The sequence below is a fragment of the Pseudophryne corroboree genome, chromosome 2 (genome assembly GCF_028390025.1).
Source record: "Pseudophryne corroboree isolate aPseCor3 chromosome 2, aPseCor3.hap2, whole genome shotgun sequence".
NCBI classification, from domain to species: domain Eukaryota; kingdom Metazoa; phylum Chordata; class Amphibia; order Anura; family Myobatrachidae; genus Pseudophryne; species Pseudophryne corroboree.
The window spans coordinates 8,560,072-8,575,968 of record NC_086445.1 but is presented as its reverse complement, the minus strand read 5'-3'; the positions used below and the strand labels follow the sequence as shown (position 1 = coordinate 8,575,968).

General features: G+C 45.2%; 1 protein-coding gene across 1 annotated transcript; it reads left to right on the top strand.

Annotated features, from left to right (window-relative positions):
• The first annotated feature begins 1,330 nt into the window (after positions 1 to 1,330).
• On the top strand, positions 1,331 to 13,166 carry LOC135050443 (uncharacterized). Its single transcript, XM_063956932.1, has 8 exons — positions 1,331 to 1,459; positions 5,761 to 6,226; positions 6,317 to 6,407; positions 6,479 to 6,628; positions 7,122 to 7,211; positions 7,513 to 7,713; positions 11,980 to 12,183; positions 12,301 to 13,166. The coding sequence occupies exons 4-8, from the start codon at positions 6,592 to 6,594 to the stop codon at positions 12,894 to 12,896; spliced, it is 1,128 nt and encodes a 375-aa protein (XP_063813002.1). The 5' UTR covers positions 1,331 to 1,459; positions 5,761 to 6,226; positions 6,317 to 6,407; positions 6,479 to 6,591; the 3' UTR covers positions 12,897 to 13,166.
• The last annotated feature ends 2,731 nt before the right edge of the window (positions 13,167 to 15,897 follow it).

Here is a 15,897-nt window from a genome sequence, read left to right as displayed (position 1 = left end):
ATCATGTTTAATGTTCTGCTGCATGTTCTATCATGTTTAATGTTCTGCTGCATGTTCTATCACGTTTAATGTTCTGCTGCATGTTCTATCATGTTTAATGTTCTGCTGCATGTTCTATCACGTTTAATGTTCTGCTGCATGTTCTATCATGTTTAATGTTCTGCTGCATGTTCTATCACGTTTAATGTTCTGCTGCATGTTCTATCACGTTTAATGTTCTGCTGCATGTTCTATCACGTTTAATGTTCTGCTGCATGTTCTATCACGTTTAATGTTCTGCTGCATGTTCTATCATATTTAATGTTCTGCTGCATGTTCTATCATGTTTAATGTTCTGCTGCATGTTCTATCATGTTTAATGTTCTGCTGCATGTTCTATCATGTTTAATGTTCTGCTGCATGTTCTATCATGTTTAATGTTCTGCTGCATGTTCTATCATGTTTAATGTTCTGCTGCATGTTCTATCATGTTTAATGTTCTGCTGCATGTTCTATCATGTTTAATGTTCTGCTGCATGTTCTATCATGTTTAATGTTCTGCTGCATGTTCTATCATGTTTAATGTTCTGCTGCATGTTCTATCATGTTTAATGTTCTGCTGCATGTTCTATCATGTTTAATGTTCTGCTGCATGTTCTATCACGTTTAATGTTCTGCTGCATGTTCTATCACGTTTAATGTTCTGCTGCATGTTCTATCACGTTTAATGTTCTGCTGCATGTTCTATCACGTTTAATGTTCTGCTGCATGTTCTATCACGTTTAATGTTCTGCTGCATGTTCTATCACGTTTAATGTTCTGCTGCATGTTCTATCACGTTTAATGTTCTGCTGCATGTTCTATCACGTTTAATGTTCTGCTGCATGTTCTATCACGTTTAATGTTCTGCTGCATGTTCTATCACGTTTAATGTTCTGCTGCATGTTCTATCACGTTTAATGTTCTGCTGCATGTTCTATCACGTTTAATGTTCTGCTGCATGTTCTATCATGTTTAATGTTCTGCTGCATGTTCTATCATGTTTAATGTTCTGCTGCATGTTCTATCACGTTTAATGTTCTGCTGCATGTTCTATCACGTTTAATGTTCTGCTGCATGTTCTATCATGTTTAATGTTCTGCTGCATGTTCTATCATGTTTAATGTTCTGCTGCATGTTCTATCATGTTTAATGTTCTGCTGCATGTTCTATCATGTTTAATGTTCTGCTGCATGTTCTATCATGTTTAATGTTCTGCTGCATGTTCTATCATGTTTAATGTTCTGCTGCATGTTCTATCATGTTTAATGTTCTGCTGCATGTTTACTTCTGTTTGTTAAAAACAGCGTTTAGAAGAATGTCTCGTGAGAAGAGACAGAGGCCAATCCCTTCTCCAGTGTCTTCAAATCATGATAGTGATGAGGAGCTGCAGCCTGAGCCAAGACAGAGTTCAGGGTCTATACATCATCAACAGACACAGGTATTTAAAAAAGAAACAGTGCTTTACAAACTCCTCCACCATATCCATCCACCCCCCCCACCTGCCCTGTCCCGTCACTGGCTGACACCGCATGCTTCCTCCCCACACATGCACCCATCCCTCCACACACATGCACCCACCCCACCATCCCTCCACACACATGCACCCACCCCACCATCCCTCCACACACATGCACCCACCCCACCATCCCTCCACACACATGCACCCACCCCACCATCCCTCCACACACATGCACCCACCCCACCCCACCATCCCTCCACACACATGCACACACCCCACCATCCCTCCACACACATGCACCCACCCCACCATCCCTCCTCACACATGCACCCACCCCACCATCCCTCCACACACATGCACCCACCCCACCATCCCTCCACACACATGCACCCACCCCACCATCCCTCCACACACATGCACCCATCCCTCCACACACATGCACCCACCCCACCATCCCTCCACACACATGCACCCACCCCACCATCCCTCCACACACATGCACCCACCCCACCATCCCTCCACACACATGCACCCACCCCACCATCCCTCCACACACATGCACCCACCCCACCATCCCCTCCACACACATGCACCCACCCCTCCACACACATGCACCCACCCCACCATCCCTCCACACACATGCACACACCCCACCATCCCTCCACACACATGCACCCACCCCACCATCCCTCCACACACATGCACCCACCCCACCATCCCTCCACACACATGCACCCATCCCACCATCCCTCCACACACATGCACCCACCCCACCATCCCTCCACACACATGCACCCACCCCACCATCCCTCCACACACATGCACCCACCCCACCATCCCTCCACACACATGCACCCACCCCACCATCCCTCCACACACATGCACCCACCCCACCATCCCTCCACACACATGCACCCACCCACCCCACCATCCCTCCACACACATGCACCCACCCACCCCACCATCCCTCCACACACATGCACCCATCCCACCATCCCTCCACACACATGCACCCACCCCACCATCCCTCCACACACATGCACCCACCCACCCCACCATCCCTCCACACACATGCACCCACCCCACCATCCCTCCACACACATGCACCCACCCACCCCACCATCCCTCCACACACATGCATCCACCCCACCATCCCTCCACACACATGCACCCACCCCACCATCCCTCCACACACATGCACCCACCCCACCATCCCTCCACACACATGCACCCACCCCACCATCCCTCCACACACATGCACCCACCCCACCATCCCTCCACACACATGCACCCACCCCACCATCCCCCCACACACATGCACCCACCCCACCATCCCTCCACACACATGCACCCACCCCACCATCCCTCCACACACATGCACCCACCCCACCATCCCTCCACACACATGCACCCATCCCCACCATCCCTCCACACACATGCACCCACCCACCCCACCATCTCTCCACACACATGCACCCACCCCACCATCCCTCCACACACATGCACCCACCCCACCATCCCTCCACACACATGCACCCACCCCACCATCCCTCCACACACATGCACCCACCCCACCATCCCTCCACACACATGCACCCACCCCACCATCCCTCCACACACATGCACCCACCCCACCATCCCTCCACACACATGCACCCATCCCACCATCCCTCCACACACATGCACCCATCCCACCATCCCTCCACACACATGCACCCACCCCACCATCCCTCCACACACATGCACCCACCCCACCATCCCTCCACACACATGCACCCATCCCACCATCCCTCCACACACATGCATCCACCCCACCATCCCTCCACACACATGCACCCACCCCACCATCCCTCCACACACATGCACCCACCCCACCATCCCTCCTCACACATGCACCCACCCACCCCACCATCTCTCCACACACATGCATCCACCCCACCATCCCTCCACACACATGCACCCACCCCACCATCCCTCCACACACATGCACCCACCCCACCATCCCTCCACACACATGCACCCATCCCCACCATCCCTCCACACACATGCACCCACCCCACCATCCCTCCACACACATGCACCCACCCCACCATCCCTCCACACACATGCACCCACCCCACCATCCCTCCACACACATGCACCCACCCACCATCCCTCCACACACATGCACCCACCCCACTATCCCTCCTCACACATGCACCCATCCCACCATCCCTCCACACACATGCACCCACCCCACCATCCCTCCTCACACATGCACCCATCCCACCATCCCTCCACACACATGCACCCATCCCACCATCCCTCCACACACATGCACCCACCCCACCATCCCTCCACACACATGCACCCACCCCACCATCCCTCCTCACACATGCACCCACCCACCCCACCATCCCTCCACACACATGCACCCACCCCACCATCCCTCCACACACATGCACCCACCCCACCATCCCTCCACACACATGCACCCACCCCACCATCCACCCACACACATGCACCCACCCCACCATCCACCCACACACATGCACCCACCCCACCATCCACCCACACACATGCACCCACCCCACCATCCCTCCACACACATGCACCCACCCACCATCCCTCCACACACATGCACCCACCCCACTATCCCTCCACACACATGCACCCACCCCACCATCCCTCCACACACATGCACCCACCCCACTATCCCTCCACACACATGCACCCACCCCACCATCCCTCCACACACATGCACCCACCCCACTATCCCTCCACACACATGCACCCACCCCACCATCCCTCCACACACATGCACCCACCCCACTATCCCTCCACACACATGCACCCACCCCACCATCCCTCCACACACATGCACCCATCCCACCATCCCTCCACACACATGCACCCATCCCACCATCCCTCCACACACATGCACCCATCCCACCATCCCTCCACACACATGCACCCACCCCACCATCCCTCCACACACATGCACCCATCCCACCATCCCTCCACACACATGCACCCACCCCACCATCCCTCCACACACATGCACCCACCCCACCATCCCTCCACACACATGCACCCACCCCACCATCCCTCCACACACATGCACCCACCCCACCATCCCTCCTCACACATGCACCCATCCCACCATCCCTCCACACACATGCACCCACCCACCATCCCTCCACACACATGCACCCACCCCACCATCCCTCCACACACATGCACCCACCCCACCATCCCTCCACACACATGCACCCATCCCACCATCCCTCCACACACATGCACCCACCCCACCATCCCTCCACACACATGCACCCACCCCACCATCCCTCCACACACATGCACCCACCCCACCATCCCTCCACACACATGCACCCACCCCACCATCCCTCCACACACATGCACCCACCCCACCATCCCTCCACACACATGCACCCACCCCACCATCCCTCCACACACATGCACCCACCCCACCATCCCTCCACACACATGCACCCACCCCACCATCCCTCCACACACATGCACCCACCCCACCATCCCTCCACACACATGCACCCACCCCACCATCCCTCCACACACATGCATCCACCCCACCATCCCTCCACACACATGCACCCACCCCACCATCCCTCCACACACATGCACCCACCCCACCATCCCTCCACACACATGCACACACCCCACCATCCCTCCACACACATGCACCCACCCCACCATCCCTCCACACACATGCACCCACCCCACCATCCCTCCACACACATGCACCCATCCCACTATCCCTCCACACACATGCACCCACCCCACCATCCCTCCACACACATGCACCCATCCCACCATCCCTCCACACACATGCACCCACCCCACCATCCCTCCACACACATGCACCCATCCCTCCACACACATGCACCCACCCCACCATCCCTCCACACACATGCACCCACCCCACCATCCTTCCACACACATGCACACACCCCACCATCCCTCCACACACCTGCACCCACCCCACCATCCCTCCTCACACATGCACCCATCCCACCATCCCTCCACACACATGCACCCACCCACCATCCCTCCACACACATGCACCCACCCCACCATCCACCCACACACATGCACCCACCCCACCATCCTTCCACACACATGCACACACCCCACCATCCCTCCACACACATGCACCCATCCCTCCACACACATGCACCCACCCCACCATCCCTCCACACACATGCACCCACCCCACCATCCATTTTTTTGTTGTTGTAACTTTTGTAATTTTTTTTTTACAGGGAAATAATGAGGATACTGACACCTCTGAGGCTGAGGTTCCTGCTCACTCCAAATCTAAAAACAAATAGGCTATCCGATCTGCCAGATTTAACAATGCAGAGAATGATGCATTAATCGATGGTGTTGACAAATTTTATGACAAGCTTTTAGGTCATCGCTCTGCTAAAACTCATCCGAGTGAAAAGATGAAAATATGGCGGAAAATTGCAGATAATGTTACTGCAGTTTCTGGTGTAGTCAGGGAAGTAGATGTATGTAAAAAAAGATACAGTGATTGCAGGAGATGCACCAAGAAAAAAATGGCCAAAGAACATAATTATAAAAAAGGTGCAGCTGGAGGACCGGCATTGGACATAACTTGGCTGCCCTGGGAAGAAAAAATAATTCAGAGAATGAATCCAGCTATGGTTCAAGGCTTGCCAGCAAGCATAGATAGCAGCATTTCCAGGCCTGCTACAAGCACAGGTAATCATTCTAACCTACTCACCACCCACCCCCATTTTTATTGTCTTTCATTTAACCAATTTTTTTGACATTATTATCAAAAATATACAGATATAAGAGAATCAATGGAAAGACATCAAGGTCCATCAACAAGTGGTACTGCTCACAGACACTCGGCCTTCAGTCTCAAGTCAGGCACAAAGTAAGTATTCGAATTAAAAATTGTATACAAATTTAAAGTTTTGTTTTTTACTAATGTAGTATGTTCTAAAGGTGGAATTCAAGAAAGAACTTGTACGGAGAGTCAAGAAGGAAGACCAAGTAAAAAAATACGCACTGCAGAAGTTGAAAAAAGGGCAAAATCCCATCACCCTAAACAAGCCAGGATGGCATCAATGGTCAGCAGAATACACACTGAAGAAGGTATTTTAAAAGTCCATTTATAATAAACTCAAGTAACCCAAAACACATTACAAGCTGTGTTTAAAAGTGCTGCTCCTGTATATAATTTTTCTTATGGATTAAAATATTTCAGACTATTTTGAAGGGTTAAATAAAAAAAAATTGTTCAGAAAGCTTACAAAAAGTAAACTTCACCTCACTTTCAATAAATAAGAGTACCATGTATTCACCACCAATTCACCCAAATAAAACAGTAATAACTAAATGTGACACAAGATATGCACCTCAAGAATATTATTTTTTTTTACTTTCATTTGATTATGTCTTGTAAAAAATTTACAATCTGTTTAGCAAATAACGTAGATTTTGGTTTATCTGTCATTAATCCATGCACCTTTTTTGTCTAGGTAGAATTTGTTTTTTTTTTTAAATTGAAAAAAAAATATTCAATACTTCAGACTTGCCTTTGTATTAAGGAGATTAATATTTATGCATAACACTCCCTTTAATACAGATCCCAGTGAAACACATCGACCAAGACAAGTTCAGGTATCTGGTAGCGGGAGTAGACAAGCCACAGCTTCAAAGTCTTCAACAGGCCAAGGTAATTACACAATTACCAGATAATATCAAGCAATATTCATATCAGCAATAAAGTGGTCTACATTGTATTCATTTTCTTTAAAAAAAATTTGTACACCTGTAATGCCCTAATTTCCAAAATTAGGAGATTCACAGCTTTTAAGAAATCTTGCTGAAAAAATGGCATCAGCAGCTGGAACATCTTCCAAAAAGACAATAAATCTATTAGTTAAATAATTGAGTACGACTTAAGTTTGTAGTAATTTTGGAAACTAAATAAACTGTTTTGAAAATTATTCTAAGTAAACTTTCTTACTAAGCAGGTAGATTGACCATGAGTCAACTGACGAGTGAGGATGTAAGAAGAAGACATGACAAAGCCGTAAAAAACGTCCAAGCTGATCCGACTCCAGGAAAATTAATTCATAAAAAATTTACTGAAAAATTGACACCCTCACATATTCTGGAAAGCAGCACCGCTGCCATATTGACGATAACCCAGGACCCACAGCCCACTGCGGAAGGTAAAAGAATTTTCAAGTTTGGACCATATCCTGCAATTGTGATGCAACCACCAATACTATTTAATGCGAAAATGCAAGATGAGGTCCCCATTTTCACAATGTTTTAAGGAAATAATCATGTGCCAATCTGCTTCGTGGCAACCATGGTTAAAAAAAAAGTGTGAAGGTGTATGACCATTGTGTAACATTACACACCATTCTGCCAGAAGTAGGTTGAGATCATCTCTAATATTTCTCTGCATGACATGCAGCTGCTCTTGCCTCGAAAAATGTAAAGGAACATCACAAGTTATGTTGCACACTTGAGTGACTGAGAACAACGTATATGGGGATTAATTCCAAGTTGATAGAAACATAGAATTTGTCGGCAGATAAGAACCACTTGGCCCATCTAGTCTGCCCCCCCCTTTTTTTTTTTTACATTATTTTTATCTCTAACCTTATTTGATCCTTATTTCTTTGTAAGGATATCCTTATGTCTATCCCATGCATGTTTAAATTGCTCTAATGTCTTAGCCTCTACCACCTCTGATGGGAGGCTATTCCACTTGTCCACTACCCTTTCTGTGAAATAATTTTTCCGCAAATTTCCCCTGAACCTCCCCCCCTCCAGTCTCAGTGCATGTCCTCGTGTCCTATTGCTTCTCTTCATTTGGAGAATGTTTCCCTCCTGGACTTTGTTAAAACCCTTGATATATTTGAAAGTTTCTATCATGTCCCCCCTTTCCCTTCTCTGCTCCAAACTATACATATTGAGATTTCTTAGTCTTTCTGGGTATGTTTTGTGATGTAGGCCATGCACCATTTTAGTTGCCCTCCTTTGTACAGTTTCTAATGTATTAATATCCTTTTGAAGATATGGCCTCCAGAATTGAACGCAGTATTCTAGATGAGGCCGTACCAATGACCTATACAGTGGCATTATTACTTCTTTCTTTCTGCTGCTGATTCCTCTCCCAATGCAGCCAAGCATCTGACTAGGCTTCCTCATTGCCTTGTTACATTGCTTACCTGCTTTTAAGTCATCTGAAATAGTGACTCCTAGATCCCTTTCCTCCTCAGTAGTTTCCAGTATAGTGCCATTAATACTATATTTATCCTTTATGTCACCTGAGATAGTGACTCCTAGATCCCTTTCCTCCTCAGTAGTTTCCAGTATAGTGCCATTATACTATATTTATCCTTTATGTCACCTGAAATAGTGACTCCTAGATCCCTTTCCTCCTCAGTAGTTTTCAGTATAGTGCCATTAATACTGTATTTAGCTTTAGGATTTTTGAGACCCAAGTGCATGATTTTGCATTTTTTGGCATTAAACTGTAATTGCCAGACTCTTGACCATTCCTCTAGTCTACCTAGATCCTCAATCATTTGTTTTACCCCACCTGGTGTGTCTACCCTGTTGCATACCTTTGTGTCATCTGCAAAAAGGCATACTTTCCCTTTAATGCCATTTGCAATGTCACCAATAAAGATATTAAAAAGCACTGGTCCAAGTACAGATCCCTGGGGTACTCCACTGGTAACATTTCCCTCCTGTGAATGCACTCCATTTACCACAACTCTCTGTTTTCTATCCTTCAACCAAGATCTTATCCATTCAATAATCCTAATATCCAATCCCAAACTTTCAAGTTTATTTAGCAGTCTGCGATGTGGAACAGTGTCAAAAGCCTTACTAAAGTCTAGATAAGCTATATCCATGGCTCCACCTTTATCCATCACTTTAGTCACACAATCAAAAAAGTCATTAAGATTTGTTTGACATGATCTCCCCCCAGTGAATCCATGCTGTTTGGGATCCAGTAAATTGCCTGATTTGAGATAATCTACAACTCTTTCTTTTAAGAGTGTTTCCATCAATTTCCCTACTACTGATGTAAGACTCACTGGTCTGTAGTTGTTTGCCTCTTCCTTGCTTCCAGTTTTGTGCAGTGGGACTACGTTTGTTCTTTTCCAGTCCTCTGGAATTACTCCTGTAGCTAATGACTGGTTGAATAATTCTATCAATGGTGCTACCAGCACCTCTTTAAGTTCTTTTAGTATCCTTGGATGTATCCCATCTGGCCCCATAGATTTGTCCACTTTCAGCTTTGTGAGTTCTGTTAGGACCTTCACCTCTGTAAATTTACTTGTTTCATTTTCCTGAATATCCCTGCAACTTAACTGTGGCCCATTCCCCTCTCTTTCAGTAGTAAATACTGAGCAAAAATAATCATTAAGATGATCTGCTATTAAATTGTCTCCTTCAACAAGACTCCCAGTGTCCGTCTTTAGTTTTATAATTCCGCCTTTTGTTTTTCTCCTTTCGCTTATATACCTAAAAAAAGTTTTGCCTCCTTTACCCACTGACTGGGCCATTTTCTCCTCAGCTTGTGCCTTTGCACATCTGATTACCTTCTTTGTCTCCTTCTGTCTAGCAAGATATATCTCTTTGTCTTCATTATTTTGTGTCTGCTTATATTTCCTAAAAGCCATCTTTTTTGCTCTCACAATATTTGCTACTTCTTTTGCAAACCACACTGGCTTCCTTTTCTTGTGTTTTTCCTGACAGTTTTCATCCAAAGGTCTGTTGCCTTCAATATTGCACATTTTAATGTTTCCCACCTCTCCTGCACTGCTTCCAAGTTCCTCCACTCTGCCAAAGAATCGCTTACACATTTTCCCATCCCTACAAAATCAGCCTTCCTAAAATCCAACACCTTTGTTTTTGTATGGGACGAGTCAGTCTCTGTATTAATGCTGAACCATACTGCTTGAGGATCACTGGATCCCAGGTTTTCACCCACTTTTACGTCCGATAATCTGTCTCCATTTGTAAGTATTAAGTCTAATATTGTGTCTTTCCGAGTGGGCTCCCTCACCAATTGGTGGAGGGATGCTCCCTGAAGGGAATTTAAAATGTTCCTACTTCTAGTGGAACTAGCAACAGACACCTCCCAGTTTACATCAGGAAGATTAAAGTCTCCCATGATTATTACCTCTCCTTTTAATGCCATTTTAGTTATGTCCTGCAATAGGTTCTTGTCGAGTTCCTCTTCCTGACCTGGTGGCCTGTATATCACGCCAATACGAATAATCAACTTTTCCCCTGTTTCTATGGTCACCCAAAGGGCCTCAGTTTTTTCTTCAATACTTTGTATTAATGTAGTATTTATGGAATTTTTTACATACATTGCTACCCCTCCTCCGATTTTTCCAATTATGTCCTTCCTAAATAAAGTATATCCCGGTATAGCTATGTCCCAGTCATGATTTTCATTGTACCATGACTCTGTAATTGCCACAATGTCTAGATCATCCCTTGTCATTATTGCAGTTAGTTCTGGGATTTTTTAGCAGCAGCAGGAAATTTTTTAGCAGTTTGGCAAAACCATGGCCCTCATTCCGAGTTGTTCGCTCGCAAGCTGCTTTTAGCAGCTTTGCACACGCTAAGCCGCCGCCTACTGGGAGTGAATCTTAGCTTATCAAAATTGCGAACGAAAGATTCGCAATATTGCGAAAAGACTTCTCTGTGCAGTTTCTGAGTAGCTCGAGACTTACTCTTCCAGTGCGATCAGTTCAGTGCTTGTCGTTCCTGGTTTGACGTCACAAACACACCCAGCGTTCGCCCAGACACTCCCCCGTTTCTCCAGCCACTCCCGCGTTTTTCCCAGAAACGGTAGCGTTTTTTCAAACACTCCCATAAAACGGCCAGTTTCCGCCCAGAAACACCCACTTCCTGTCAATCACATTACGATCACCAGAACGAAGAAAAAACCTCGTAATGCCGTGAGTAAAATACCTAACTGCATAGCAAATTTACTTGGTGCAGTCGCACTGCGGACATTGCGCATGCGCATTAGCGACTAATCGCTCCGTTGCGAGAAAAAAATAACGAGCGAACAACTCGGAATGACCACCCATGTGCAGTGCAGGTGAGGCAGATTTAACATGTGCAGGGAGAGTTATATTTGGGTGGGGTGTGTTCAATCTGCAATCTAAATTGCAGTGTAAAAATAAAGCAGCCAGTATTTACCCTGCACAGAAACAAAATAACCCACCCAAATCTAACTTTCTCTGCACATGTTATATCTGTCTATCCTGCAGTGCACATGGTTTTGCACAATTGCTAACAAACTTGCTGCTGCGATCAACTCATAATTACCCCCATTGTCAGCAGCAAATTGAACCTCCACATTTGAAGCGTATTCATATACTCGCTCAAAACACATATTTACTGTAAACTAACATGTTTCATGTTTTTTACTTTTTCTTCAATTGTAGATTTAATTTCCACTTCTCCTTCAAGCCCAATAAATGAGCCATTTCAGGAACCAGAACAAGAGAGTACACGATTATCTGACGTACACACCAACACATTGGAGGAGCTGATTGAATCTGCCACAGCAATTACTGCAGCTTTTTCCCCTGAGGAAGATGTAGAACCTTTAGATGAGCCTGGTAGGACACAAGTATCATCTCCTATAGGTACAGTAATGTGTAACTAGTGTATTACAAATTTTTTTTTCTAAAATGTAAACTATACGCAAGTATGACTGAATAATATTTAAGTAACATTTGTATTAAATCTATATATTTTTTTAGAAAGTCAATTTCAAGTGTTGGAGGATGTACGGACAGGCCTATCGACAGGGACTACTGAACGTGTGAATGACATAGCGAGACAAATGGAGAACAGACAAGAAAGCTTTCGTGTAACCGTAGACCACCGTCTGCTAAAGATGTACGAAACACTGGGACGTTTCTCTGATTATCTAAGAGATGTGACAACCTCCACTTCTACCGTGTTACAGGGCATAGAGTCCAAACTAGGTACCATGATTGTTGCCTTAAACAAACTTGTGGACAACACTTCGTGCCAGGGAAACAGCCTACAAATCACGCAGACCAGCCATAGCCAAACTGCAGCAAATACATCTCTAATAGCTACACAACTCCAAACTATGAATACCATCATGTTGAAGATGTTGGCTGCTTTGAGTCAGGGACAACACCATCCAGCCATTCAAGAATCAACTCAACCATTTCCAGGTTTTGGTCAAGAGGGACAATTACATGGATTGGACTCTGGTGATGTTCATCCGCAAATGCCAACATCTCCTAGTCCTGCTCCTCCTGATAGTGCAACCACACCAGGACCATACACACAACAACAAAAACCAGATGAATCACATTGTTAATTGTTACTTGTCCTCTCAAATTGGACCAATGTCTATATGTAATACTCGTTGTGGTTTGCACTATCATTCATTTTAATGTTGTACATTTTACATTTGTTTCTCAGGGTAAACATAACTCTGTTTGATTGTTTGGCATCCTACCTACATGATTTGTTTCTGTGCTTCTGGATGCTTATGTGTGTGCACTGTTAAATGGAGGGATATACACTATACCTATATATTTATATAGGTATACTATACTAATTATATTGTTATTTATTAAAAAAAACCTTGAACAAATTACTTTTAATATGTAAGTTTATTAAAAAAAACTTGAATAAAAATGCAAACACAAGTATATATTGTTTACAGTTCATTGACATTTACAAAACAAATTAAATTCATCACTTTAATAAACTCATTAAAAATTCCTAGAATATTCTTTTACATGGTAACCTTTAAGAAGTTTAAAACTTTGCAACCTTCTGTTCTGTTTGATAAGAAAGTTGATTTGGTTGTGTTGAAAGGATCAAAGAAAAGTCCAAATCAGTGTTCCTATGAAAAACATAAAGAGGACTGGGCTTAGTACACACTTACAACCAAATAGCTAGCGTGGACACAGAGGAAGCAGGGAGATGATTTGGGGGATACTCACCGGAAAGGAGACTGAAGGGATCCCTCAGCATCAACCTCCTTCTACCAGGAAAGAAGTGGAGAGGCCATCTCGCTGCAGGGAAGGATGGATCACAGGAGCCAGGGACAGGTAAGTGTGGGCACAAAGGAGACGCCTCTCATGGAGTCAAGGTAGCTGCAAAAAGGCTGTTTTTTTTTTTTTTAAATGACACAAACTTAACATATTTGAAATAGCAAACTCATTCACATCATAACTAATAGACAAATGTCATACCTGATAGGATTTAACATTTTTTAAAAAGCCTCCAACAAGTAAATAGAAAAATAAACAACTGCACTTCAAAAAGCAAACAAGAAAAATCAATTGGCCATATTTTAAACAACAGGGGCCAAACTCGGAAGAAAATCTCAAGCACATTCTTCTGCAATTAAAAAAAAAACATTAGTATGATCAGTATCTAACAAGCACAAACAAATAGAAAGGCAATAAAAAAACTCACCAGCGAAGAATCCATCAATTAGTGTTCGACGAGTATCACCTCCATCATTCATACCCTCAAGTGATGCTGTGCAAATGTCCGAATCCCGCTAAACACCTGGATCTATATTCTCCGGATATCGGTTAGCAACACAGATGTTATGTAAAATGCAACAAGCATTAACTATATTGCAAACTTTATCCGGAGAATATAACAGCGTACCCCCGGACCTGTCTAAACAGCGAAACCGGGATTTAAGCACACCGAAGGTCCTTTCAATTACACCCCTCGATGTAATGTGTGCTTTTTGGTACATATGCTCAGCATCACTAACGGGATTGGACAATGGGGTAAGAAGCCAACTCTTGTTAGGGTATCCACCATCACCTTAAAGAAATAAATGGTGGGAAAAAAAACATAAATAATAAACCACAATTAAAAAATTAATTAAAAATCAGAAAGAAAAAAAAACCCTCACCCAACAGCCACCCATCCGGCATGTTGCAATCTTCAAAATCACGGAACACGGATGACTGGCTCAAAATAAAGGAATCGTGGGCCGACCCAGGGAAGCCCACAAAAAGATTGGTGATTTTCAATTTGGCATCACACACCATCTGTACATTCAAGGAATGGAAAGATTTTCTATTACGAAAACACTCTTCCATTTGCCTTGGGGGTGCAATTGCCACATGAGTGCAATCTATCGCGCCCAGAACATTGGGAAAGCGTGATTTCTCAAAAAAAAAATCCAATTTGACCTCCCTCCATTCGCTGACAGTGCTTGGAAAATAAATAAACTGGGTCGTTAATTTACGGAAAGCCGTACAGACCTGAGTTAAAATTAGTGATGTGCACCGCCCATTTTTCGGGTTTTGTGTTTTGGTTTTGGATTCGGTTCCGCGCCGTGTTTTGGATTCGGACGCGTTTTGGCAAAACCTCACCGAAAATTTTTTGTCGGATTCGGGTGTGTTTTGGATTCGGGTGTTTTTTTAAAAAAAAACTAAAAAACAGCTTAAATCATAGAATTTGGGGGTCATTTTGATCCCATAGTATTATTAACCTCAATTACCATAATTTCCACTCATTTCCAGTCTATTCTGAACACCTCACAACTCACAATATTATTTTTAGTCCTACAATTTGCACCGAGGTCGCTGGATGGCTAAGCTAAGCGACACAAGTGGCCGACACAAACACCTGGCCCATCTAGGAGTGGCACTGCAGTGTCAGGCAGGATGGCACTTCCAAAAAATTGTCCCCAAACAGCACATGATGCAAAGAAAAAAAGAGGCGCACCAAGGTCGCTGTGTGACTAAGCTAAGCGACACAAGTGGCCGACACAAACACCTGGCCCATCTAGGAGTGGCACTGCAGTGTCAGGCAGGATGGCACTTCAAAAAAATTGTCCCCAAACAGCACATGATGCAAAGAAAAATGAAAGAAAAAAGAGGTGCAAGATGGAATTGTCCTTGGGCCCTCCCACCCACCCTTATGTTGTATAAACAGGACATGCACACACGACTGTGACTGAAATGACTGGTTGGTTTGGGTCCCCACCAAAAAAGAAGCAATCTCTCCTTGCACAAACTGGCTCTACAGAGGCAAGATGTCCACCTCATCATCATCCTCCGATTCCTCACCCCTTTCACTGTGTACATCCTCCTCCTCACAGATTATTAATTCGTCCCCACTGGAATCCACCATCTCAGGTCCCCGTTTACTTTCTGGAGGCAATTGCTGCTGGTGAATGTCTCCACGGAGGAATTGATTATAATTCATTTTGATGAACATCATCTTCTCCACATTTTCTGGAAGTAACCTCGTACGCCGATTGCTGACAAGGTGAGCGGCTGCACTAAACACTCTTTCGGAGTACACACTGGAGGGAGGGCAACTTAGGTAGAATA